Source organism: Cavia porcellus, unplaced genomic scaffold (genome assembly GCF_034190915.1).
Source record: "Cavia porcellus strain 051 isolate PalLab524CR breed Dunkin Hartley unplaced genomic scaffold, mCavPor4.1 scaffold_30, whole genome shotgun sequence".
NCBI classification, from domain to species: domain Eukaryota; kingdom Metazoa; phylum Chordata; class Mammalia; order Rodentia; family Caviidae; genus Cavia; species Cavia porcellus.
In genome coordinates, this window is record NW_026947513.1 from 33,110,280 (window position 1) to 33,138,065 (window position 27,786).

General features: G+C 44.5%; 1 protein-coding gene and 1 non-coding gene across 4 annotated transcripts; one reads left to right on the top strand and one right to left on the bottom strand.

The window, feature by feature from the left end:
- Window positions 1-1,015: 1,015 nt before the first annotated feature.
- On the bottom strand, window positions 1,016-1,117 carry LOC111757360 (small nucleolar RNA U13). Its single transcript, XR_002791730.1, has one exon. It is a non-coding gene; the product is annotated as a small nucleolar RNA U13 (small nucleolar RNA).
- A 5,150-nt stretch (window positions 1,118-6,267) lies between these two features.
- On the top strand, window positions 6,268-26,018 carry Rest (RE1 silencing transcription factor). Of its 3 annotated transcripts, none has more exons than XM_023565863.2 (4): window positions 6,268-6,406; window positions 8,536-9,436; window positions 13,631-13,714; window positions 20,502-26,018. In XM_023565863.2, the coding sequence occupies exons 2-4, from the start codon at window positions 8,542-8,544 to the stop codon at window positions 22,484-22,486; spliced, it is 2,964 nt and encodes a 987-aa protein (XP_023421631.2). In that variant the 5' UTR covers window positions 6,268-6,406; window positions 8,536-8,541; the 3' UTR covers window positions 22,487-26,018. The 3 variants fall into 3 exon arrangements, with proteins under 3 accessions (XP_023421631.2, XP_063096806.1, XP_063096805.1); XM_063240736.1 differs by lacking the exon at window positions 6,268-6,406 and adding an exon at window positions 6,498-6,624; XM_063240735.1 differs by lacking the exon at window positions 6,268-6,406 and adding an exon at window positions 6,999-7,132.
- Window positions 26,019-27,786: the final 1,768 nt, after the last annotated feature.

Sequence of the window (27,786 nt, forward strand, 5' to 3'; positions counted from 1 at the left end):
CTACCTTAAGCTCCATAGTAGTTGGGATTACAGGTATATACCACATCCCTGCACACACTTCAGATATTGAGGTATATATGCATTTGGCAAACTTTTTCCTTTGTGTAAGTTACTAATTTTATTTATTTTTGGTACCACTGGGCTCAAACTCATGACCATGTGCTTGCCAGGCAGGTGCTTGTGCTGCTGAGCTAAATCCCCAGCCCAGAAGTTTTAAAATTTAAGATGCTGAAACAGGGCGATTACAAAGTTGAGCTCAGCCTTTGTGACTTTGAAAGACCCTGTTTCAAAATAAAAAGGAGTTGGTGATGTAGTTCAGTGAGAATATTACAGGCAGGTAAGTTAGATAGAAATTAATAGGCTCAGTACAGAAGGAAGAACACATCAGAACTGTGGCTGGCTGTGCATGGCGGTACATGCCTGTAGCCCAGCACTCCAGAGGCTGAGGCAGGAAGACTGCTGGGCATTTAAGGCCAGCCTGGGTTACACTGTGAGTTTGGCCAGCCTTAGGTACACAGGGAGACCTTGTATCAAAAACCAAACCAGGGCCAGGGATTTAGTTCAGTGGCACAAGTGTCTGCCTGGCAAGTACGAGGTCTCCAGTTCAATCCCGTGTACCAATACAAACAAACAAACAAACCAAACCAAAACAAACCAAAACAAAAACTGGCTGACGGTGCATTTTAAGAAGGTAAGACCTGGAGGTTAAAGTCACAATGGACAGGTTTACATACTTCCCTAAGGGATGAATAGAAGCTTGAGATTATACTGTAACTGGTATCAGCCTTTTGGAATTTCCCAGAGATAGACATTATCTCACTAGGAGTGAGTCATCCCTCTCATTCACTGATAATAAGACTACTAAGACTTAAAAGACAGGATCAAGAGTATTGAATTTCAAATTCCAGATTTCCACCTCCCAAAACACATTAAAGATCCCCTGTCCCCAACTGTGTGTGCCCCACTCCTTTGAGCATCCTCTCCCTACCCCCACCCCCTTTTACTTTTTTTTTCATGTCAGATGGGCAACGTGCCAACATCCTAATAAAGTTCAAAGGAGGCACATGTCATGCATGGAGCATGAACACCCAATCATCATGCTTATGAACCTGAGGATCCCCTTTTACTTTTGAAACAGGGTCTCACTATACATTCCAGGCTGGCCTCAAGCTCACAGCAATGCCGCGTTAGCTTGCTGAGTGCTGGGACTCCAGGTTGCACATCACGGTGGCTGCCTCCTCTTTTCCCACTTAGTGTGTCCTGTATCTCTCAAATCTTTCCCATCCTTAACATCCACTGTTCTTTGGAATTTATTCTTTGATTTTGGCAAACACTAACTAGACACCTCTGACATCTCATAGAGCGGGAGTTATATTTCTCCCAACTTCCTGGCTTCAGTCTCCAGAATACCACACACACACACACACACACACACACACACACCCATGCCCATGCATGTAAAAGAATTCATACACTTGTGTAGCCATCTGAAGAGTTGAAATACGGATCATTTGCACCGTCCTAAAAATTCCCTTGTGCACTTGCTGTCCTCTGTCCTCAGTAAGTCTTCTTACAGTCCAGCAGGGACACCGATTGTCTATGTCATCTTCTCACGGTGTTATGTAAATGAAAGCAAAGCTCAGTGGCCTTTCCTACCTGGCTTCTTTTCTTAGAGTGTTTTGCGATTGGTCTCCATAGTTGCATACCATTATAGTTACCTTTTTCTTAGTACTATCTAAGGAGTACAGAATAGCTATGTCAGAATTTTTTTTTTCTTTTGGCAAGACAGGGTTCCACTTGGGCTGGCATCCACCTCACTATGCAATCCATACTAAACTTGAACCCACAGCAATTCTCCTGCTTCAGCCTCCTGAATACTAGGATTACAGGTATGGGAAATCCGTCTGAAAATTATTTTGAGCCTGACATAATGGCACACACCTGTTGCCCCAGTAATTGGGTGGCTGAGGCAGCAGGATTGCCCTGAGTATGAGACCAGCCTGAGCTGCATAGTGAGTTCAATTGGTTGGAGCAGAAGGCATGAATCTTCTTGTTGGTGGTGGTGCTTTTTGCTTTATGTGTTTGTATGCGTGTGTGTTACTGAGGATTGAACCCTGGGGTTTCATGTTAAAATATATACCAACCCCTCTTTTTTCCTTTATTTTGAGCATTTGAGGTCTTGAAATCTCACATATTGCTAAAGGCAGAAAAAACTTAATTGTCATGAGTCCCTACCCCTACCCCGAGTAACCAGGGAAGATGTCTCTTATCAGCAGATAAGAACTCTTTACACCTAACACACATCATCACAGAAGAATGTTACAGTATCTCCCATCTCTTTTCCAAAAGGTCCCTTTATCTTTTTTTTTTTTTTTTTTAACAATCACTTAAATTGAGTGTAGTGACACCACCTGTTATCCCAGCACTTTGAGAGGCTGAGGCAGGAGAATTGCAAGTTAAAGCTCAGTCCGGACATTTTAGTAACTTAGGGAGAACCTGTCTCAAAATACAGAAACAAAAAGTCTGGAATATAGTTCATTGTGAAGGCTTTGGGACAAATCCCCGGTATTGCCAGGAAAAAAAATAGAGGGTTGGGGATATGTCTTGGTGGTAAAGGGTTAGAGACTGGCCATATCAAGCTGGAATGCTGGAGTCATTGGATTTACAAGCACTTACTGAGCAAATGTCAAGTTGTAGGGACTGGTGCTGAAAACAGATTTGCCTGTCTTCCTGGGGCTTACAATTCAGTGAGGAAAGCAAGGTATCAAGTGAAGGCAACAAAGAGAATACCAGGGCTAGAGGCTGCAGCTCAGTGGCAGGGCCTTTGACTAGTAGAATGCTTGAGGACCTAGGTTCTATCCTGCAAAGAGTCAACACCTATCATAAGACAAAGGCTAGAGAAAGACAAAGCAAGGCAGGCCAGAGAACTAGACTGGGGGAGAAGGGAGAGGACAGTAATGGCCTTTCTTTGCTTTTGAGACAGGATCTCACTCTGTAGCCCAAGTTGACCTTGAACTCACTACATAGTCCAGGCATGGCTCCAACCCATGGTGAGCCATCACAACAGCATGGTTATAATTTTAGACAGTGTGGCCACAGGGAAGGTAAAGAGGGTATTTGCATCAAGGAGGTGGAAGAATGGGGAGCAGAGTCAGCAAGGCACTGAGCAGTCCTACAACAAGGGAAAAGCAGGCAGAGTGATGGATGAGAGAAGTAAGCAGCCTGCGTGGGGAGGCCAGTGAGCCAAGAGGGAAGAGGGAAATGAGAGCTGTTCTGATGTGAGCTGGGCTTCAAACGCAGGCTGCTGGGAGCCCCGCAGTCCCTGTTCCTGCCTTCATTCTCGGCCTGTGAGTAAGACACAGAACCAAAGGTCAGAGCTCCACAGGAAACGAAGGTGGAGGATGCTGTGTGAAACAGGAGCAGATCCAGCCTTAAGTGTCGCTGCCTGCTGGCTGTGGTGGGGCAACCCTGTAATATTGGCACTCTGGAGGCTGAGGTAGGAGCCAAACGTTCTAGGCCAGTCTGGGGCTACACAGTGAGTTCAAGGTTAGCCTGAGTTAGACAGGGAGAGCCATCTCAAAAATAGAAAACAAAAAACCCCACAGAAAAACCTTTACATTGTGTTTTAACTTAGTTTTGTTTACTTTCATTTGGGTATTGGGTGGTCAAACTCAGGGCCTTGCTCATGAGTTCAAGGCCAGCCTGGACTATATAAGCAAGAATGTGTCTCAAAATACAATTAAATAACTAAATGAGAAACAGCACTTGTGTTGGAGTGTAGTAAGGTGGCATATGCTTGTAATTCTAGTGCTTTGGGAGGCTGAGGCAGGAGGATAGAAAGTTCAAGCCCAGTTTATGCAGTTTAGCAATTTATCAAGACCCTAATCTCAAGAAAGGTACGTGGGTCTGGCTCATTGTGAAGGCCCTGGGGTCAACCTACAGCACTGCCAAAAAATGGGGTTCCAGGGGTAGGCACTGACTTAGCCAGCATTTCAGAGCCAGATGTCTTAGAGACAGAGTCCTGTGGAGATCACAGGACCCTTTAGTCCTCGGGTCTTCCTGGCAGATGGCAGAAAAGTCAGACACAGCACACAAAACATTACTGAATTTCACTGTGACATTAATATGGGTTCAACCAACTTACTCTTCCTCTCTCTCTCTTTTTTTTTTTTTTGGTACCAGGGATCGAACTCATGACCTCGTGCTTGCCAGGCAGGCACTTATGCTAGCCAACTTATTAAGAAAAATTGAAACATAGGTTAGGAATAAAAAGCACATCGAGGCTCAAAAAACAAAAAAACAAAACCCAGTATTTTACCAAAGTTTTGAAATAAATCTCTAAGAGAAGTATTATTAAGAACATATGATATTTAAAAGTTTAAGAAATGGATGGATTTAAATGTGCAGGAAAGAATCCATGTAAAAAAAGTAGAACTCACATTTCAAAATTCTTATCTTCGAAAGATCTTCCATTTTGGATACAGCCTAACAGGATACAGCCAAGAAAACCAATTAAGAATTCAAATTCACAGCGCCAGCTTCCCCCAAGGAAATCTATTGATTTGTAATTTGGCCTTGAATTTGACCTGTGGCCTTCGTGTCATGATAATTTGGGTCACTTTGAATATGCAATTCCTTGAACAAGGGCCTCTGCTAATTTAAAATGAATGCAACCGCCCATTTGCCAATCGCCTATTTGCATCACAATAAGTGGGAATAAATTCGCAATTAATAAGACATTACCAGTAGGTGGTCAGGCCGAGAAAATGAAGGTCATTTATCTATTAAGTTGAAAAAGTATTGTTTCATTTTTGCTTTTTCGGACAGAAAAGGAAACTTTGTGTCTTCGACAATCTTGGTAGAGGCCAGAATTGTATCCTGGCTACAACATCTAACAAAACAAAACCAAACATGTAACCTCAAAGTCTATTTTGAAGAACAATAAATGTAGAAAGTTTCTACCAGACCTTTAAAAAAAAAATGGCTTTTCTTTTTTCTCTCTCCTTTCCTTGGGGGTATTGTAAAGGAATACTTTTTAAATTTGATTTGGGAGGGCTTGCTTTGAAACAAAGCCACAGAAAACTGGTGGATTTTCACCTTGCACTGGACTGTACCTAATCTACACCGACTGTACGGCCCAGGTATGCACAGGTCCTCCAGCGGGGCGCCAGGAAAGCTTCGTGGACAAACCGGACTAGGAACTCAAGAGAAGGAATTCGGGGTGCCTGAGGAGGTCTTAGGATGTCTGGAGCGCGGTTGTGGGTTCAGTCTGGCTGTTTTCACTGCGTGCAGCGCACCTTCCCCCATTTTTTAGCGACGAGATTCTCCTCATCCACCAAGCCAAACTTGTCCTCTCCGAAGCTCCTAGTTTCTCCTGGGACCCATCTCCCTACTCGCAAGCACTTGCTGGCACCCCTGTGGATTCCAGCGGTAGTTGACTTCTTAAAATCAGGTTAGGCAGGGCCTTTAAAGTCACTCTAGAGCGTCAGACTTTAGTTTGTAGTCGAGTGACCATGAATTTCAGGGCAAGTCTGAGACCCACGTTGAGAAAGGCAGGCTAAGAAGGCATTTCACACAACTGATGTTTCTTTTTGTCTTTCTTGCCCCCAGCACCGGGGACTGAATTTGGCGTTCCTGCGCTAACCTAAACACACAGCCGCATTCACCACACATTTCCCAGCGGGGTCGGGGAAGCCACGCCACAGCCAGGCGCCGCCCGGCCCGCAACCCTCCGGCCTCGCTCGCCGCCCCGAACGCCCGGCGGGCGGCACCACACCCCGCGTGCGCTCTTCCTTTAACAGCTCTCCTCTCCGCCTGCCCGCTGGGCCCGGGGGTCACTTCTCGGCGCTTTCCAGAAGGACTCGGAGAAGCGAGCGGGCCCGCCCCTCTCCTGACCTCGGGGCAGGACTGAGGGGCCGGGCGTGTCAGGCGCGGCTCCCCGGCCGCTCGCGGCCCGCAGCCCTTCCTCTTCCCGGAGGGGCGGGGCGCGCCGGCGGCCACGCGCGCGGAGCGGCGGCGGCGGGCGGGGAGGGGGCGTGTCCGCGGGCGCGCGCGGCGGCGAGGGGGCGTGTCCGGGCCGGCGGCGCGCGGGCGGGCTGTGCGCGGCGCGGCGTCCTGTGCTGGAATGTGCAGCTCCCGCGAGCTCGCGGCGCAGCAGCAGACCGAGCGCCGCCGAGGCCCGGGGCCCCAGACCCCGGCGGCGACGGTGGCTGGGACGGCAGAACGAGGCCCGGCGGCCTAAGCGCGCTCTGCGGCCCCGCTCCCGGGCCTCCGCGGGCACCGACGGCCCCGGCGCCCAACTTTTGCCCCCCTCCCCCACCCCTCCCCCGAAACTCCAGGCAACAAAGAAAAATAGTCGAAGGAGCGGAGCTCCTGGCTGGGCCGCCCCTACGCGCCGAAGAAGCTGGTGAGCGGGGCGCGGGGCCGGACGGCGGCGGAGGGGGAGGGCGCGGAAGGACGCGAGCGAGGCGCTGTCCAGGGCTGATTTGCAGATACCGTAGCTCCGGCGGCAGCGGCCTCACCGGGCGGGATCGGGTTACAGCGGCGGCGGGGCGGCGCGGCCAGGGGTCCAGGCCGGGGCGACGGGCAGTGGGACCCCTCCCCGGCGAGGCAAGCCGTGGCTCGGTACGTTCCTCCGAGGCCGGTTCTCCGAGGCGGAGCGCCGAGTTGCTCGGGGCCCCAGCCTTAAACTTCCTCCTCTTCCTCCTCCTCCTCCTCGGCCCGGGTCCCGCGCCCCCTCCCCTGGCCTCTCCCTCGCCGGAAGGCGCGGCGGAGCGCGGCCGGGCGGGTTGAGTCAGCCCGGCGGCGGGCGGAGCTGGACAGCGATTCCTGCGCCCGGTCCTCCGCGCAGGCCGGGCCGGGCGCGCGTTCCCCGCGCCGTGGGCGAGTGAAGTTCGCAAACTTCCGGGGCGCGGGGGTGGCGGGCCGGCGTGGGGCCTCGGGGCGCCGCGCCTAGGGAGGGCGCCGCAGAGCCTCGACCGAGAGACCGGAGCCACCGAGCCGGGGGTCGGCGGAGCCCGTCGGGGCCAGGGCCGGGAGGGGCTGCCCGCCTCGCCCGGGCCGGACAGCGCCCTGCTCGCCTTCCGCCGCGGCGGCCCGAGTGTGGGGAGTGCAGGCGCAGCGGCGGGCCCAGGTGGGGGCGACTCCAGCGGGGCGTGGGGCGCGGGGCGCGGGCCCAGCGAGGGGAAGGAGAGCGGCGCCGAGCTCGCGGGGCGCCGCTTTGTGCTCGGTCTTCGGAGAAAATGGCCGAATGCCTACGGGAGGGAGGAATGCGGCCGCTGGGCCGCTGCTCGGAGGAATTCGCGCGGCCCCGGGGCTGCAGGCTGCGCGGGGACGGCCTCCCGACCGGGTCCCGTCTGCGGGGCGCCGGCGGGCGGCGGGATTCAGAGCGGGAGGGCGGCTGCGCTGGGGAGTCCGGGGACAGCCTGCGCTCGGTTTCCTGTGAAGGCATTCGGTTCCAACTTTGTTAGTGCAGAGGACTACACGGGCTTGTATCCTTGGGTGAAAAGGATTGCTTTTATTGTATTTCTGGACTATGTTTTAGTGTTTTACTCTATTGTTGTTTGGAAAAAGACACGGAGTTAGTTGGGGAGTAGTAGCACCTTTCAGGCTGGAAGAGACGCGTTTCAAGCCATTTAAAACCCAACTTGTTTTGAAGAAGGTGATCTTGTAATGGCTTCCACTAGGCAAGTAGGCCAAGGCAAGCACGGTGCAAGAAAGTTGCTGATTGTCCCGTTGAGTTGTACGATCGTTTTATTAAGGGTTTTGCGGAAAAACATTGTTAACATTCGTTTGAAAAGTTTCAAATAAACTAAACTTGCCTTTTCACAGGAAAGGGAGGATTCTATACTTTTTTCCCCAAGCTTTTATGTTTTTAAACATCAAAAGGTTGAGAATAAGAGATACTTTATTTACTGTATTTTGTTTTTGGAGTCCGTTGAGTTCCTGTGAAATTCAGTTAATTTTATCAGTTATTACAGGATTCCTTTCAAACCTGTGTATAGTTAATGTATGCTCAGAATGGTTGTGAATTTCTTGGCTTTCTGATAGAGACCATTGAACTGCTGAAGGAGAAAACTGAGTAGACAACAGTTTACTATTCGTGCATTGGGTTTTTAAAGTAACTTAAATCAACATTAAAAATGAAGGCTTTTTTTCGGTTTTGTTCTGGAACAGAAAAAAATGTTTGAGCACTTACATGCCAGTGGGAGATATAGTTGATGACTATTACATCAAGCAATTGATAGAATTTTGGGGGAGGGCTAAAAAAGTGATGTTTCATTTTTGGTGACTGTAGTGAAAAGAATTGGGAATTAAAAACACTGCTTGGGGTTGCTGAGGATAGACACAGGGCTGGACAGATTTTCTACTGCTGAGCTAATCTCCAGCCCAACAAAAATATTCTCAAGGTTCTTTTTTAACAAGTGAAGTGAAGCCCACTGAGTTGTAAAGGTTATGAAGAATTAGAATGGTGCTGATCATAGGCTAAGAGTTGACTTTAAGCTGGCCCTCTCCCTGTTTTTGCTCTCAATGCAGAGTACAATGGCCACCCAGGTGATGGGGCAGGCCTCTGGAGGAGCTGGCCTGTTCTCCAGCAGCGGCAACATCAACATGGCCCTGCCCAATGACATGTATGACTTGCACGACCTCTCCAAAGCTGAGCTGGCTGCGCCTCAGCTCATCATGTTGGCCAATGTGGCCCTAACTGGAGAAGTAAATGGCAGCTGTTGTGACTACCTGGTTGGTGAAGAAAGGCAGATGGCGGAATTGATGCCAGTTGGGGATAACAACTTCTCAGACAGTGATGGAGAAGGGCTGGAGGAGTCTTCTGAAGTAAAAGGTGAGCCTATTGGACTGGAGAACGTGGAACTGAGGAATCTGGAGCTCAGTGTTGTAGAACCTCAGCCTGTATTTGAGGCGCCAGCTGCACCAGAGGTTTACAATTCCAATAAAGATCTTCCTCCTGAAACACCTGGAGCAGAGGACAAGTGCAAGAACTTGAAGACCAAACCCTTTCGCTGTAAGCCGTGCCAATATGAAGCAGAATCTGAAGAACAGTTTGTGCATCATATCAGAGTTCACAGTGCCAAGAAGTTTTTTGTAGAAGAAAGTGCAGAGAAGCAGGCCAGAGCCAGGGAGTCTGGCTCTTCTCCTGCTGAAGAGGAAGATTTCTCGAAGGGTCCCATCCGCTGTGACCGCTGTGGCTACAACACCAATCGATATGATCATTACACTGCTCACCTGAAGCACCACACCAGAGCTGGGGATAACGAGCGAGTGTACAAGTGTATCATTTGCACATACACCACTGTAAGCGAGTATCACTGGAGGAAACATCTGAGAAACCACTTTCCAAGGAAAGTGTACACATGCGGCAAGTGCAACTACTTTTCAGACAGAAAAAATAATTATGTCCAGCATGTTCGGACTCACACAGGTAAGAGAAGCCTTGTAGTTTATTAGTTCGAGCCTCACTTTTTTTTTTTTTTGGTGGCAGTGTCGAGGATTGAACTCAGGGCCTTGAAACCAAGCTATAGTTTCAGCCCATTTATTTATCTAAGACAAGGTCTCCCTCTATTTTGGGCTTACCTTAGGTGCATAGCTTAGGCTGGCCTTGAACTTCCAGCAATTCTCCTGCCTCAGCCTCCCAAGTGCTGGGATTACATGCATGTGCTACCATGCCCATCCTCACTTTCTGATTTTAAAATTTATTTTTTGGGGGCTGGGGATTTAGCTCAGCGGCATAAGCACCTGCCTTGCAAGCAGGCAGTTGTGAGTTCAATCCCCGGTATCGGGAAAAAAGAAAAAAAAAAATTTTTTTTTTTTTTTTTGTATTGGGGGTCGAACTCCTGACCTCGAGATTTTTTTTTTCCTCTCTCTCTCTCTCTCTCTCTTTTTTTTTTTTTTTTGGTCTTTTTTGTTTTTATCGGTACCAGGGATTGAACTCACGACCATACACTTACTTGCAAGGCAGACTCTTGTGCCACCTCGGTCCTGTTTCTTTGTTTTTTGAGACAGGCTCCCTGTCATTCAGGCTGGCCTTGAACTGCCTTGCTTTGTGCCTCAGCCTGGAGTGTTAAGTGTTTTTTTATTAACATGTTTCTTGGCACTTTAAAAATCTTTTGTTTTGAGACAGGGTCTCTTTTTATTGTATTCCAGGTTGGTCTTGAACACAGTGCTTCAACCTCCTAAGTGCTAGTGTGCCACCATGCCTGGTCTCTTGGCATTGTGATTTTTTTTTTCCTTTTTTGAGAGGGTCTCTCTAGGCAGGTTAGGCTGGCCTTGGACTCACTTTGTAGCCCAGGCTGGTCTTGAATTTGCAAATGATTCTCCTGCCTCAGCCTCCCAAGTGCTGGGATTACAGGAGTGTGCCACCTCTTGACATTGTCTAAGACAGTTCTAGAAGTCCAGTACGGTGAGTGTCTTTAGTTGTACTGGCAGGGCTGTCTTGATGTCCTGAATTGATTCAGAGTGCTTACATTTTATGAAATTTTTGTTGTGTTTTGCGACAAGTTCAAGTCCTGAGGCTGGAACCAGTACTTTTAAAAAATGTTTTATTTCGGGCTGGGAATTTAGGTCAGCAGCATAAGCACCTGCCTCGCAAGCAGGCAGTCGTGAGCTCGATCCCTGGTACCGATAAAAAGGAAAAAGACAAAAAAAAAAAAAAAAGTTTTATTTTGAGACAGGATGGATCCTGAGCTTCCAGACTGTGCTTGAACGTGCAACCCTCCTGCCTCAGCTTCTCAGAGAGCTGCCACATCTGGCTTTTCATGGGCATTTTGACTTTGAAGAGCCAAAATTCTCATGGTGCCAGATCTGGTGAGTTGCATGGCCATATACCGACAGGTTTTATGAAGTGTAGGATAAGTGCCTTCCAAGTAAGATAGAGTATTTTGGGAGAACTAATAGCAGTGTAGCTTTCGCTGTAATAATTTTTTAAAAATTAAGCATTCACGACGTACTATGCTCATGCTGCAGGTAGGTCTGTAGTTGAGGACTGAGGTAGTACAGCAGAGCGCTGAGTGGTATGTGAGAATTTTCCTGAGAAGTCTCAGTAGTGTCTTGCCTAAAGCACATACACTGATAGGCTGGAATTTTTTTTGAGGTTGTGTTATGTGACAGTGAACACGGGTAAGATGTAGTTTCCCAGAAGAAATTGAAGGCTTTGAAAAAACAGGACCCTGTGAACTTCACACAGATCCATTTAACCAAAACCTTTGAGGTGTGCTGAGTTTCTAAATGGAACAACCTGTTGTTTTTCTCCAAACAGAAACATGAGAAGTTAGTTTTTAAAAGATGAGCGTGTTACCCCAGTTGAAACCATTTTCTGAGCAAGCTGACCTGCCATTTGGGAGTGAGGTGGTCACCTTCCGTGGTATACACAGGCTGAGTGCCTTCCTAGTGCAAAGCACGACTCGTCCTAAAGCTAGGAGCCCAGGAAAGTGTGGCCTTGAAGCCAGTTCTTAGTGTCTGGGTTCTGGCTTTGGTCTTCAGCATCAAGAAGAAAAGCGTGACCCGCGGCCCCCCCCCCCCTTTTGGTGGCACTGAGGATCAAATCTCTGGGCCTGCATGCTAGGCTAGCATTCCACCACTGACTACTTTGACTCTCTGACTTTTGAGACAGTTTCACTTTGTTTAACCTGTCCAGGCTGATCTTGAATTTGCATCCTCTTGCCTTAGCTTCTCAGAGTGCTAGGATTACCTGTGTGCACCACCACCCGCAGCATCTTACCTTACTTAAATTCTCATAATAGGAAGTTTACATCATACTGTGTTCTTTTTAGAAGTGGGCAAACTGGACTCTTAGTAATTTGCTGATGCCATTACTACTTGTGACCAAAGACTGGATCAAACAGCTGTTCAGTTTTAATTTTTACTTTTTCTTGTGCTGGAGATTGAATCTAGTACCTTTGCACACTGAATTATATGCCCAGCTCTTGAAAACATGTTTGAGGAAGGATCCAGTTTTACTGTCCATACTAGCCTTGAATTTACTGTGTAGTCCAGACAGGCCTCCAGTTTACAATCCTGCCTCAGTCTCCTGAGAGCTAGGACTGTAGACATTCATGCTTGGGTACCAGGAACATTTTTAGCTTAAGCAGCAACACTGGTGTTGCTTGTGTTGGTGGTGTTGCTTCAGCTGACATTTTCAATTGGTAGAATGATCACTTATAAGGATCAGAAAATTTGACTACTCAATAGCTTCAAAATTTGTGTTGTTCTGTCTTGTGCTTGGGATTGAGCCGAGCCAGTGACCCCTGAGCTATCTTCCCAGGCAAGAATTTTTCTTTTGGCTGGGGATTTAGCTCAGCGGCATAAGCGCCTGCCTTGCAAGCAGGCAGTCGTGAGTTCGATCCCTGGTACCAATAAAAAAAAAATAAATAAAAAAAAAAAGAATTTTTCTTTTCAGGTTTCTTTTTTTTTGTACTGGAGACCGAACTCAATGACCTTGCGCTTGCCACGCAGGTGCTCACGCCACTGAGCTAAACCCCTGGCTCCAATAATTTTTTTGAGCTAGAATTTTACTGTGCAGTTAAAGCTAGCCTTAAAGTCACTTTGTATGTAGCCCAGCCTGTCCTCAAACTTAGGGATCCTCTTGTCTCAGCCTTAGCCTTTCAAGTGCTGAGTTTATAGATGTGTACCACCATGCCTGCCTTTAAGCTTCATTCTTTTTCTTTTTCTTTTTTTTTTTTTTTTTAATGGGTACCTACCAGGGATCGAACTCACAACCACCTGCTTGCAAGGCAGGTGCTTATGCCCTGAGCTAAATCCCCAGCCCCAAGCTTCATTCTTTTTTTTTTTTTTTTTTGTCTTTTTCGTTTTTATCAGTACCAGGGATTGAACTCACGACTGCCTGCTTGCAAGGCAGGCGCTAATGCCGCTGAGCTAAATCCCCAGCCTCTTCCAAGCTTCATTCTTATACTGGAGATTGAACCCAGGGACTTCATGCATGCTAGGAAACTGTTTTACATTGAGTTACAATGGCTAGCCCTCAGCCAAGATTTTTTTAAAAGAGTAATTCTAAATAAAAACATAGCTCCTTGATACTTTATGAAGATGGTATCTCAGTTCAACATGTAACTTTGAAAACTGAGATTGCCAGGTGAACACACCTGTGATCCTAGCACCTAGGGGGCTGAGGCAGGAGGATCATCCTAAATTCCATGGCAACTAGACTGACTGACTGCACAGCCAGACTCTGTCTCAAAAAAAGAAAAAAAAAATACAGTAGCTATGAGATTTCAGAATGCCAGAGGTAATTTGTCAGCAAAGTTGAAATAATGTATCAGTTCTGAAGTAATTTGTTTCTAATCTGTGTTTAGAAGTGCTGAATACTAAATATTGTTCTGTGGGTGGGAATTGTATTTTGCTTTTTTCTTTTTGCCTTTAAATGCTGTTGATTATACTTACTTGATTAGATCAATGTTGTATGTCTGTATCTGGTAATCTGAGTAACTCTTGAAGATAGCTATGCAAAATAGCCATTGTTAAGTTCCTATCATTTTGCTTTGAAAGCCTGTATTACTGTTTTGAGTTTTTTGTTGTTTGTCTCTTTTGTTTTTTATTTTTCTTTTCTTTTTTTCTTTTTAAAATAAAAAGTAAATGCTGCTTTACTCTTATAATTTTTCAGGAGAGCGCCCATATAAATGTGAACTTTGTCCATACTCGAGTTCTCAGAAGACTCATCTAACTAGACACATGCGCACTCATTCAGGTTGGTGATCTATGGGACCTTTTTTTTTTTTTTTTTTTTTAACCATTTTCAGTAAGCTGCCACTATTTTTTGTTTTTTAACTAGTTTTTTCTTTGTTTTAAAGTACCATTATAACAAAGCTTTTAGATCTGAAACCAAGTCTTTTATTTATGACCTGTCCTTGAAAAAATTTAGAAATTGCAGTGAAAATAATCAAAGTTGTAGTAATAGAGTTGTATTGAAATCGAGATTGCTCATAAGGATTCTGAAAGGGGACTTGAAACAATATAAATTGTGTGTGCTTTTTGTAGGAGGAACGGCTTACTTAGTCTTTTTGAGACAGGGTGTCACTGTGTAGTCCAGAATGGCCTTACACTTGTGGCAGTCCTCCTGCCTCAGTTTCCTAAGTGCTGGGATTATAGGTGGGCACCACCCCACCCAAATCTGCTTTTGTTTTGTTTTGTTTTTGTCTTTGTGAGACAAGCTCTGGCTATGCAGCTCAGGCTGACTTGGGGCTCACTGTGTAGCCTACGTCAGTCATGAACTTGCCCAAGTCTGCTTTTCAGCAGTGTCCATCTATGCTCTGACATTCCTCTCAACAGTGTAACATCGAGTCTCATCGTGTGTGGTTGCCAGGTTTTCCAGGATGCCTTCTCAGTTTTTAAAATTTGAGTTTGTTCTGACGTGCTTGTTCTGACTGAGTGCTGATTTATAAAAGTTGAATTGAAAGAAGTGATACATACTCCGGAAAACCAGTGTACTAACCTAGAACAGACAAAGCATCACACTATAACGAGGAACCTTGGACCCCTAGAAATAGTCTCTGCATTGTAGTTCCCACTCTAGGGGCACGAAAATGGTAAAGAGTAAGTACTGGGGCTGGGGGTGGGTGTTCAGAGATCAAATCCCAGGCACAGCACCACACAAAAGGTTAGCTTAGTTTTTTTTTTTTTTTTGGCCTTAGGGTGCTGAGGATTGAGCCCCCAGCCTTCTACATGCTCAGGAAACCAAATGATGGCCACTGTGCTGCATCTGCAGTCTGTTTAGCTGGTTCTGGACAGCTTGGTGTGTTTGCCCTGAGCAATCCTTGGCAAACTACCATGCTGGTCAGAACACTCTTTCTGGACATAGAAATGTACACTCCTATGGGGAAAGTATGCTGTGTTCCTGCTGCTTGTGAATGTCAATGTAGACTTACCTTGGTTTTTTTTTTTTTTTTTTTGGTCTTTGAAACAGGGTCTCACTGTGCAGTTCAGGCTGGCCTTGAGCTCACTTTGTAGCCCAGGCTGGTTTTGAACTCACAGTGTCCTCCTGCCTCAGCCTCCTGAGTGTGGGGATTACAGGCTTGAGCCACCACGCCTGGTTTAGACCTACCTTTTTCAAGTTAATAATTACTGGAGATTTTTGCAGTCTGGCTTGGTAGCCACTAGCTCCTGATGGCTATTGAATTGTGTGGCAGTTTGAGTTGAGACTTCTTAAGTACAATTACATGTTGCATTTCAAACAGGAAGGGAAAAAGTAAAATAAATATTTGCAAAATACTACATGTTGAAAGTACTGAATATATTGGGTTAAAATGTGGATACGATTTTACCTGTTTAATTGTTGTAAAGTGGCTGCTTATGTAACTGTATTGCAGTTTTAAAGATACACCATAGTTTAAAAACTTTGTTTTTTGGTGCTGAGGATCGAAGCCAGGGCTTGAGCATGGTCTGCCACTGCACTAGCCTCCAGTGCTGGGTTGCTCTTGCTATCAATATGTTGACCTACCCTGCTTATCTGTCATGTTAATAGAGGGTGAGTGCCTTCTAATCTGATACACTATTGAGCTGTGCCACATAACTCCTGATTTCATTCTCCAACAGTAAGTTGGATGCAATTAGAGGATTTATTGTTTGTCTTTTGGAACAGTTTCACTTTGTAGTTCAGGCTGGCATTGAACTCAAGGTGATCCTCTTGACTCAGCTTTCTGGGTGCTAGCATTATAGGTGTGTGTCTTATTTTGTTTTTAGTATTAGGGGTAGAACCAAAGATCTTTGCCTCAACCCAGCTTTTTATTTTTTGAGACAGGGTCAGTACGCTGCTTAGGCTGGGCTTGAATTTGGGGTCCTTTTGCCCTAACCTGTCAGTGCTGGGATTATAGCCATGTGTCAGCATGCCTGGCTAGCCTTTGTTAATGGTAGGTTTTATGTCCTGTTGATAGTTGTACTCTAGCCCTTTAATAAAACATTTAAGAGCTTTATTTAAGTTAACCCTTTAGTCTTTGTAGCCATCGTATTTTGGGTAAATTATATTTAGCCCCATCTTTGAGAATACTGAAGCATTGAAAAAATAAGACCATTTCTCCTGTACAGTTGTCCTTTCTAGGATACTAAGGCAGGATTCTCCTGCCTTACTGCTGAGATTACAGGCATGTGCATCACACCTGGCTCACAGTAATTAGTGTCTTGGGTTTAATGTTTATCTTGTCTTTTTACTTTTTCCATATTGTACTTGGGATTTGAACTCAGTGCCTTTGCACTGAGCTGTATTCCTCGAACAGGCTGGGTTTGTATTTGTGATCTTCTTGCCTTATCCTCCCCAAGTGCTTGGTATTACAGGCGAGCGTTACCACGCTCAGTTTAGCTATGGTGTTTTACAACAGTTGATGATGTTAGGCCTGAAACAAATTTGAATGTGCTAAATGTTCTTTGTAGTTTTGTCTACTATATTTTAAGAGTCGTTTTCAGGAATTGCCTTTATATAGTACTTGTTGGCCTACTGTTTATATATATATTTTGGATACTGCGTCCTAAAAAATTGGAATTTGTTGTTTCTAATCCTGTTGTAAATGTACAGATCTTAATTTATAAATGAAGACACATACCCAGAGATTGAGGGAGGAGGAGGTGAATCACTGCAGTCCCAGGCCACCCTGGGCTACATTGTGAGTTCAAGGTCAGCCTGCACTTACATAGTAAGACCCCATCTGAGTGTCATTTTAATCCAGTGAAGAATCATTAAAACAATGAGTCAGTTAGATGTGACTTCAAATGACTTACAGCAAGATAAATATTAAGCATTTAGGTTTAATTTTTCAATTTACAACTAGGTTTAATTTTTCAGTGTTTTGTTTTTTGAGACAATACTTCAGGCTAACCTTAAACTCATGGAGATCCTCCTGCCTCAGCCTCCTCAGTGTTGGGATTGCAGGTGCAGGCACTGTGCCCAACTGCTATTACATTTTTTTTATACATTCACACTGCTGTGTTTTTGTGTTGTGAATGTAGGAATTCATTTTGCCTGCTTCCTTGCTATATGTGCATTGACTAGTTAAAAGCAGCTGACAACTTTGCAAGTTCCATTTCCATTTATTCTTTTTGGGAGATAGTATATAGTTGAACACAGGCTCTGCTTGCTAAATGAGTATTACGTGTTTTATTGTGGTTTTTTTTGGTCGTCTTTTTGAGACAGGGTCTCCCTGTGCAGTTCAGGTTGGCCTTGAGCTCACTCTGTAGCCCCGGCTGGTCTCGAACTTGCAACGATCCTCCCATCTCAGCCTCCTGAGTGCTGGGATTATTTACAGGCATGAGCCTCCATGCCTGGCTACGTGTTTTATTGTATTTTAGTTTGTGGTATTGGCGATGACACACAGGGCTTTCATATTGAACGCTGTCTGTAGCACCCCTTGCCCTTTTTCTTCTGGAGACGGTCTTGCTGTGTGGTTTAGGCTGGCCTCCAACTCAGCAGTCCTCCTGCCTCAGCCTTTTGAGTACTGAGATTTACCGGGGTGCACCACCATGCCTGGCTGCAGATCCTTATTTTTTATTTTGAGGCAGGGTCTCAAACGAAGTCACTAAATTGCTCAGATTGGACTTGTAGTCTTGCTGAAATACTGAGCTACATCTCCTCAGCTTTTTGGTTTTATTTCGACAGGGTCTCTTGCATTTTGGACAGGGCCTGACTATGTAATGTAGATCTTGGCTTGAACTCACAATGTTCCCTTGGTCTTTGGAGTGCTGGGGTTACCAGCATGAGCCACATGCCTGGCTAAAGTAGAAAATCTTAATGAGTACATATTCTAGCAACAGGAAGATTTACTGGCAATAAAATGAGCGTCAGGGAAGAAAACTAACAGACCATGTAGTTTATGCCATCAGAATTTTAAACAAAATCTTCGTTGTCTTCTCCCTTGACCATTTCTTAGGTGTGGAGGCTGGTACCTTGATTGGTGCTTGTTGTATACATTCTCTCACTTCATTTATGTACAGTACAGGGGATTGATCCCGAGGGTCATGCATCAGTGAGCTCTGGCTGTTTTTAGGCAGTGTCTCACGAAGTTGCTTGAGCTGGCCACAAACTTGCTGTCTTCTGTCTTGGCCTCCCGTAAATCTCCATAGAGCGATAAACTCTAGGCATCAGCTATTTAGTTACTTAGAGGAAGGATTTAAACAGAAAAGTAAATACTAGGCAAGCACTTTACCACAGAACTACAGTTGCAAGCCCTTGTAACATACCTCCTGCTTGCTGTATAACCCTCTCAACATAAGTCTTCCTAGTCAGCCTCCTGAGTAGCTGGTATTAAAGGGCTGTAATACGGTGTCTGTATATTGAATGCTTGCTCTGTACTTTGTTAGCTTCTTAACCACTTAACAGGTAAATTATTTAAATACAAGCAGATCAAAAATTGCATTTTTTGTTAATTTTTATGTTACAGGAAATATAAAAATGATTATATTAAATTTATTCACTGTAAGAACTGGTGCTGAGCATGGTAGTACATGCCTGTAATCTCAGCAGTTTGGGGCTGAAGCAGGAGGATCACTGTGAGTTCAAGGCCAGCCTGAACTGACTGCAGAGCTGAGACCCTGTCTCAAAAGAGACCAAAACAAACAAACAAACAAACAAAAAAAAAGGTGAGGGAAGCCAAGTAGTTGAGATGACACCTGCCTGTAGCATTGCTCAGGACAGTACATAAACACATGCACTGCTGGTGTAACGCTTGGGTAAGCTTTAGGTGATGTTAACATACATCTTCGAATTATTTACCCTTTCTTATACTTGGGGAATGTTTTATTTGTACATTACACCCAGGGAGGTTTTCATGCCAGGCTCCAAGTGTTTGAATGCCGATTGCAGAGCCTGTAGTTCATCTTTCAGAAGCCCTAACTCTAGAACAAGCTTTAAGCCACAGTGCCACCTGTCTTTCTCCATTCTGTGCCTGCGTGTTATGTACTCTAACCTCGTTTCCAGGTAGAACAGTCATTGCAGAGGGCACTGTAGTAGCACTAAGTGTAGAGTAACAAACATCACGTGTTGTAGAAACTGCTTTTCTAACATGCTGTTAGCTGCATACAAGATCTGACTTAACCTGTATAAGTCTTTGGTTTATGATTCAGTAGTTTATCATTACACATTTGTTAGTCTCATGAAGATTAGCATCTATGTGGTTTTGTTTTGTGCCTGTATTTATGAAAAACTTTAATTAAAACTTTTATGAATTTGAGAATGTTTGAGATAACTTTTCATAAATGTCAATTTCCATTTCTCTACTATGCATTCCATTGGACCAGTGGGGTATGGATACCGTTTGGTAATATGTTCTAGAGAGTGATCTAGATGGGTATGTATCAGGTAGACTGTGTTCTTATGCCTTTGGCTTGGGGCTGGGGTGGTCTAGTTTGTATGCTGTGATTATGACTGCTTATGTTACATGCCATATCTATTTGTATGTCATTTCTCGCTTAACCTAGTTTCTTTGCTTATTTTATAGAGATTTGAGGGGGGAAAATTACATACTGTTTTCTGATTAATTACCTTTATTATATTTTTTTCTTTATTTTTTATTTTTATTTTTTCCTTGAGTATATTTTTGCTTTAAAATAGCAACTCTGGCATTGGGAAAGTTTGCTGTGATGATGGGGAAAGGTTACATTTCAAGAGAAAGCTTTTGCTTCTCTTTGCTCCTTCAGACCAAAGCACAGTTTTAAAACTTTTATACTTAGGGCCTGGAGTATAGTCCAAGGTATTTCTTTAATAATGTGTCTTTAAATTATTTGGAATTTATTCATTTATCTTTTGGTTTTGTGAGACAGGGTTTTTCACTGTGCAATTCAGGCTGGCCTTGAACTCATTGTGTAACTCAGGCTGCACTCAAATACAAGGTGATCCTCCTGCCTCAGCTTCCCAGTGCTGCCTGTGGGCCACCACTCTGGCTCTGGAACTTTTTTGGTATCAGGGATCAAACTCATGACTGCGCACTTGCAAGGCAGGTGCTTATGCCGCTGAGCTAAATTTCCGGCCCTCTGGAACTTTTATATTATCAGTTACACTTTTTTTCTTTACCTAAACATAAAAAAATTTAAAATTTTGTTCCTTTGAGTGACCTTGTCCACAAATTAACTTCCAGAGCCTACCTGAACTTTGCTGACAAATTTTACCCTTGATGAATTTCTTTGTGGTTTTTCTTTCTTTTTGTCTTTTTTCCTTTTTATCGGTACCAGGGATTGAACTCACGACTGCCTGCTTGCAAGGCAGGCGCTTACGCCGCTGAGCTAGACCCCCAGCCCCAAGTTTCTTTGTGTTTGAGAACCTTACCTTGAACTTTTTTGAAGATGTTGACTTGAGAATTACTCTCTGCTTGGTTTGAGAATCAGTGTCGAGAGATAGAGGAAAGTTATACAAATAAATATGGTAAATACAAAGTGCATGATAGTTTTTTCAATAAATAGTCTTTGTGGTTCTTTTGTGTATACAATTCCCTGTAAGTACATTAAACTTTATTAGTGGCTTTAATCTGTATATTCTAATACTTGTTGTTTATCTCCAGGTGAGAAGCCATTTAAATGTGATCTGTGCAGTTATGTGGCCTCTAATCAGCATGAAGTAACTCGCCATGCAAGACAGGTTCACAATGGCCCTAAACCTCTTAATTGCCCTCACTGTGACTACAAAACAGCAGACAGAAGCAATTTCAAAAAACATGTAGAGCTCCATGTTAACCCACGGCAGTTTAATTGTCCTGTATGCAACTACGCAGCTTCTAAGAAGTGTAATCTGCAGTATCATTTCAAATCCAAGCACCCTACTTGTCCTAGTAAAACAATGGATGTCTCAAAAGTGAAACTAAAGAAAACCAAAAAGCGAGAGGTTGACTTGCCTGATGCCAGTATTAATAACGAAAAAACAGAAACAGAACAGACAAAAACAAAGGGGGATGCAGCTGGAAAGAAAAATGAAAAATCAGTAAAAGCGGAGAAAAAAGATGTTTCAAAAGAGAAAAAGCCTAGTAGCAATGTCCCAGCAATCCAGGGGACTTGCAGAACTCGCAAATCAGCCGTAGAGACAAAAGAGATGGATGTGCATACAGAAAATAATTCAGAAAAACCCCGTAAAACCAAGAAAAGCAAAAGGAAGCTAGAAGCTGAAGTCCAGTCCTTGCGTGACTCTGCGAATGTGGAGGGACCCGGACCCGTAAGGAAAAAGAAGAAGTTGGAAAGCAAATCCAAAAGTGGTCAGGAGACTCCTAAGGGTGACAAAAAAGTAGGAGAGAATAAGGAGGAAAATAAAAAGCAAAATGCCTGTGCGAAGAAAAGTACAAAGAAGAAAGCTCTGAAAAGTAAATCGGCCAAGAAAAGCAGCAAGCGTGCTCAGAAGGAGGCTGCTCAGGAGGAGGTTGCTCAGGAGGGACCCGCGAGGGTGGAGCCACCCCTGCCTGACCCCTGCCAGGCTGCTGAGCAGGTGTCCACACAGGCGCAGGCCGAGCCCCCAGTGGCAGAGCCACCCCTGGCAGAGCCACTTCAGGTGCCCATGGAGGGCATCGAGGAGGGGGCCCCACTTGTGCAGCCCGCTCCTGAGCCGCCAACCCCCGTGGAGCCTGTGCAGCAGGATGGTGCACAAGAGGAGCCGCAGCCTCGGGGGCAGCCCCCCCTTCAGATGGAGCCAGTGCCGAGGAAGTCTCCGCGGAAAGACAGTAAGAGGGAAAAGCCCAGCACGCAGAAGGAAGTGCCCCGCAAGGAGCAGGTCCTTATGGAAGTTGGGTTGATGCCAGTGAAGGACAGTCAGCTTCTAAAGGAGAGCACAGGCGCACAGGACCGCTCAGCAGTGTCGTCGCCGTCGCCACTGCCAAAGCAGCTGGCGTCAGAAGACCGAAACTTACTCTGCGCAGGTCCGGGAGATGGAGAAGGCCCCCTGCTGGAAGAGGAGGCCGAAGGGGCCCAGGAGAGTGTGGGCGGAGGAGCTGTCCCCGAGGAGGCCACTGGTGTGCCAGCGCCAGCTTCAGTCCCAAAGTTGAGCATGCTGGAGACTGAAACCTCAGCCGGTGAGCATCAGCCGCCTGCCGATGAGCCTTGTGAGATGGAAACGGTCACAGAGGAGGGTGCCACAGAGAAGCTTCCCGCTAACGGTGCTGCAGCAGTCGAAGAACCAGCTTCGCCAGCGCTTTTGTCCCCACAGGTGGAAGAACGAGAAGCAGAGTCGAAAACCACTCTGGCTTTGGCTTCTGCCAGTGCAACTGTAAACGAGTCTCAGGAAATTGATGAAGACGAAGGCATCCACAGTCATGACGGAAGTGACCTAAGTGACAACATGTCAGAAGGTAGTGATGATTCTGGATTGCATGGGGCTCGGCCGGTTCCCCAAGAAACTGGTTCAAAAAGTACAAAGGAAGCCCTGCCGGTCAAAGTGGTTGAGGGAGATTTTGTCTGTATCTTCTGTGATCGTTCTTTTAGAAAAGAAAAAGATTACAGTAAACACCTCAATCGCCATTTAGTTAATGTATACTTTCTTGAAAAAGCAGCTAAAGGGCAGGAGTAATTAAACTTCAGACAAGGTTACAGTTTTTAGTTTGTAAGAGCTATTACATTTGTATTTGTTTATAGTGATAACTTTTAAGATTGCTTTAATTAGTGCCCAATGTTGATCTTTTTAAGTAGCATTGTTTTCTTTAAGACTTGTGTGCTTGTTGATGTATGAATTTTAGGAACCCCCAAAACCTTAGGGGGTTAGTGTACTAAAACCAGCAGACCCGAATCTGTTAGCCGATAACATTCATAGCAGCGTTGTTGCTCTGTCTATCTAGGACTCCTGTTTTTCTCTCCATGTCAGTCTTCTGTTTCGCTTTAGTTTCTTGTTAGTTCCTTGTTTAGCTGTATAAAAATTGGCTTGAGCAAATTACTTGAATTTGCCTGCTTTACATAAAGTTAGCACTTTAAGATTTCTTTAGAGATGAGAAAAGACATTTAAACTGAAGAAAAATTGGCCAACAATGGACATTGTATCAGTCCAGGTATTTACTTCCTGATTCTTGATCAATATTTCACGTTTGTGTGTTAATCGTCATAAAACAGTGATTTTTGGTGTGTTTTTATTTTGGTGCTTTAATGGCTTGAGATGTTGCACATTGTTTTTTGTTTTTCTTTAACCTATGCAGTTAAATTTTTTCTAGAAGTAGCGTTTGCATTGACCAGTAACACTTTAAACATGTATGCATGTTTATTTTGGCCTCTTTGGCGGGATGCTTTTAGGCTTGTTGGCAAAGCAGCAGGTTTTTCTTTGCCGCAGTTGTCTTTTTAGCAGGAATAGTAGTGTGTGCAAGTTTGTGAGCAGGTGAAACATGCAGGTTCAGTCTGTTGATTCTGATTTTCACTTAATCTATGCCAGAATCTGTATTGTATAAATTATTTATTTTGAATGAATATAGTAAACTCACAGGTCTGTTATGATTTTTGTAATAAACCACTAGGTTCCATAGTGAACAAATTCTTATTTCAAATACCAGTTTTTTTTTTTTTTTTTTTGGACTTGTTTTGGTATAGCTACTTTGTAATTGTAGTGTTACATCATATCTTTAGGGAAACTTTTTTCATGGATCATTGGTGTCCATGAAGCTATTCAGTTGAATGAAAAGCTGTAAGTGATGTTTGGGATTTCAAACCTGGAACCAGGAGACCTAATTCAAGTTTTAAAGAGAGTCACTTGTGAGACTCCAAAGCCATAGCTATTAACAGCATGCATCTGTAACGAGAGGTGGTATGAATTCTGGCAAGCCAGCTGCAACTTCCTATGAACACAGTCAGTACGGCTTTTGAATTTAAATACAGTCCAGATTAAAGTCCTACTTGCTCAGGGATCTCCACGCACTAGTGGGTGTCCTGGCTGTCCGTGCGACAGCCTCTTGCTACAGGTGAGACCTCAAGTGAACTGCAGCTGCCCTGGTGTCCCTGTGGGGTGCTGTGTGTGAAAGGCGTGTGCACTGCAAAACTGGGAAGTTCTTTGGCCAGCTGCCAAAGTGTGTGAAAGACTTCAAGGTAGGATTTTTTTGTACTGTTAGGAGTTGTTCCCTGCAGTAAGATAAAATACGATCCCAGTGAGGGTATTGTGAATTTTGACCTCCCATGTTCTGAAAGTAACCCTTTATGTTTCTTTTATTTTCCTTTACCTGGGCATCTGTTTGAAGAAGGTTTCAGAGTATGGTAGCACACCAGGAAAGTTTGGGACAAGCATTAATGTATGGTCATCAGATGTTAAACATCTGAAAGTAAATTTTCAGTTAAAAGGTGTTCAAACTCAGAATTGACTGGGAGGCCAAAGATTTAAAGAAGCAGAAGATTGTCTCAAGACGCGAGGAGTAAGTTGTGTGATGATGGTGTGTGTTCTGTGTGCATGAATGGGAATTTGTACTTGTTGAATTCTAGGCTCCGACAATCATTGTCAGCAGGAGATCGAGCTGCAAATATTTATGTTTTAAAATTTAAATTATAAAGCTAGTTAAATCTTTCTAATGACTAGTTTTAATGTTCATGAGCACATTTTACTTAACTTTTTACATTATATGAAAAAGATTCACCTTAAGCACAGATTGGACACTGGTAATCTGTGAGGGGAAGAGGTCTTCTGATTCTTTCATAGTACAAAGGAAAGAAATTTGCTTTCTGGTGAATTGAACAAATTCCTAATCTAGTCTTTAAGACTAGAGTGTTAAAAACTATGAAGGAAATTAAAACCCCATGTTAAGTTGATCTGTAAAAACATTGTTACTGGAAATCGATTGGGACTTGAGGCCTTTCTTCCAGAAAACAAGGACTTGATTGTCAGGCCTATATTAGGTCCTGAACCTTAATGCCATGTGTTTGTACTTACTAAAAATGGTTTCAATGAAAAGTATATTAGTAATCAGAACTTCTGGTCCAGTTGGGAGTTCTTCCATTTGCAAAATATGTTTGCGAGGAACTGTTTGAATTTTTAATTTTCTAGTCCTTCCTCTAGTAGAATTGAAGCTAGAATTTCACTTTTGATAAAAGAACAGAAAATGAAAATGCAGTTTGTAAATTGATGTTTAGTGACTAGTGATAAACTTGAAATACTAGAGAATATATTATAAGCCTAATCCTAGGTAGTTTTATGAAAATGTATCTCTTATTTTTTGAACCTATATTCACATCGATTTTCAACATATTTTAAGTTATATTTTTTTTTCCTCTTTCGAGCTGCTTCTTATTTGGGGGCTACCTTTTTTGTTGTTGTTAAGACTTAAATTTTGATAAGGCTTCTTGCAGCTGTGGCTGATCTTTTGTTCCAGTCTTCCAAGAAGGGCCATTTTAATTTTAGAGTCACTTCTAAAGTCATATATGTTCATGAACTTTAGGGTGTTTGCATATGAGTGCCGATATAAATTAAAACCCAAGCTGACCTCATCTAGTGTCACCCGACGAATGTTGACAATGGAAGGAATACTTTGTCTGTAGTGTATTCTCACGTGTGGACTGGAAAGCTGGCAAAGAAATTTAGTTTTCTTTACATAGACCAGAACAATTTCAGAAGCTAAATGTGCCGAGGTCTCTTACTGGCCTCCGCAGATGAAGTGAGCTGATAGTGTTAATTGTTCAGATTTAAGAAATTATCTGAATCTTGGTTTGTAGATTTACAATCTACATGCTGCAATATTAGTAAAGCAGATAGCTTTTACAGTTCCATGTGTGTACATAGACTCATTCCCACCCCCTTCCACATCCAGTAGTTACTGAACTTTGTAAACTGGCATTGTAACATTACAACAATGTTTTGTTGCACCAATTTTATAAACTTTACAGTGCAATACTTGTAACTTTTCTGAGGCAAACCAAAGGTATATTTCTCAAGGTTTTTGCTGCCTTTAGCATCATTTGATGGAGGATCTTTTATACATTTGTACTAGATAAAAATCAGATTGCAAATCCTTTTTAAAATCTTAAACCATGTACCAGTTTTTTGGTTGAAATTGTATAGGATAAGTTAAATTGCATTCTTTTAACCAATATGAGTGTATTTCTGTAAGCATAGTTATGTTGAAATAAAGTTGTGAAAAGCACGGTGCCTTGTTTTTTATTGTTTTAAGTATCAAGGAGGCCAAGTGTTTGTGGAATTGCAGGTATCTGTGATATCTAAGGTTATTCCCCCGAGCGTCCCACTGTGGGCCGGTGTGAGTCCACAGCCTGTATTTTGGAAGTATAGACAGGTAAGACAACAGTTTATGCATTTTACAGCATGTTAACTTCCAAATCTCTGATCCCGTTAACAGCTTCGTTGGATTCTTGTTTGGCTGACCTTGAATTTATATATTATGTGGCCCAAACTGGTCCTCCTGCCTCAGCCTCTTGAGTGTGGGATTACAAGTGAGTGCCACACAGCCTGTTTATTTTCTTTAGTGGATTTTCATTATATTAACCAGGCCAAGCTCAAACTCAAAACCCTTCTGTAGCTGCCCTGGTAGCTGAGATCACAGGCCTGGGGCCAGCCTCTCAGCAGTTAGCACGTGCACACTCCCTTCTTAATAGCAAGCCTGTGCTTACTCAATTTTGATTTGTAACTGGGGAAAGATGTGTTGAAGGGAAGCTGGGTTACATTTAGTGTTTACTAAACAAAGCATTTCAAGGTTTGTAATTGGTTGATTTTGGTACTGGGGATCGGACCCTGGGCCTTGGCACTTAGCGCCATCCCTTTTTTTATTTTTTGAGACACAGTCTTGTTAGTTGTGCCTTTTGGGTTTGAGCTTGCAGATCTCGTTCGGCAGGCTACCAGGATCATCTCTTACTGGTTGTCCTGAGCATGACTCCCATTAGGAGTTACATATTCACCGTATTTTCACACTTGGCTTCATGCTTCATTCTTTTTCCCAAGGTTTCAGCGGAGGGCAGTGACCTTGCATTAGAAGCAACAGTAGGTAGTGTTGAGTGCTCTGCAGGGTTCCTGACTCCTCACCTTGGCAAATGACCAGCTTTCAGAGAGGGAAGTTTCAGTGTTAGGGTATTAGCTGCTCAGAAGCTGGGACAGACACAGGTGGCAGGGGCTCTGTGGGCCCCACTCTGGGCCTGATTTCACAACAGACTGCTAAGAGTCTGGCAGATCATTCAGTTGCTGGCCGCCACACCTGGCAGCGCTTTTAGGTAAACGACAATCGTGATTATGTGATTAGCTCTTCAAAAGTGCATCGGACTAAGGTTTGGTTTGAAGATGTCCTTGGGCCCTGTGGACCCTCTAGTGCTGTAAGCCTTTCAGTTTGTCTCATCTAATCCACTTACTAAAATGCCTGTGGAGTTGCAGTCCCTTGTCTGGTCTGTTTCCCAGAATCCATGAGGAATGATAAAGACGTGGACTGGAGGAAGGGGGGGGGGCAGTGCGTGTCCTAAAGGGGTTCTGTGTTGTATTCTTGCTGGTGTTTAGTTCATTAAACTTCTTTTAGACAGGGTCTCACTGTGTATCCCAGGCCAGTCTTGAGCTTAGGGCGATCTTCCTGCCTCAGGCTCCCAAGTGCTGGGATTACAGGAATTGTGCCACCATGCCTGGCAAGTTGATTAAACTAAGAACATGAGCTGTTCTTTGTGCTGCCCTCCATGTAGCACCCCCCACACCATCCCAGCTGTAATCCACATCATCTCTGTCCTGTGCTTTCAGTATTGGTGTCCCCTGTGTCTTGGTGTGTGCGGTGTCACAGCACACACTCGATGCTGAGCACAGGTGCTGGAGCCAGCAGAGGCTGGGCAGCCCACTCTGTGCAGATGAAGTCAGGTGCTGAGACCACCGACAGGACCTTTGGCTTGGAGTTGAGAACTACAAAAAGGACCCCTGATGGGTCCCCT

Excerpts from the sequence above, each read along its gene's own strand:
- Rest (XM_023565863.2), top strand. The coding sequence starts at position 8,542 with ATGGCCACCCAGGTGATGGGGCAGGCCTCTGGAGGAGCTGGCCTGTTC. Across the intron at positions 9,437-13,630 it reads GCATGTTCGGACTCACACAG|GAGAGCGCCCATATAAATGT; the intron begins GTAAGAGAAGCC and ends ATAATTTTTCAG. Across the intron at positions 13,715-20,501 it reads ACACATGCGCACTCATTCAG|GTGAGAAGCCATTTAAATGT; the intron begins GTTGGTGATCTA and ends GTTTATCTCCAG.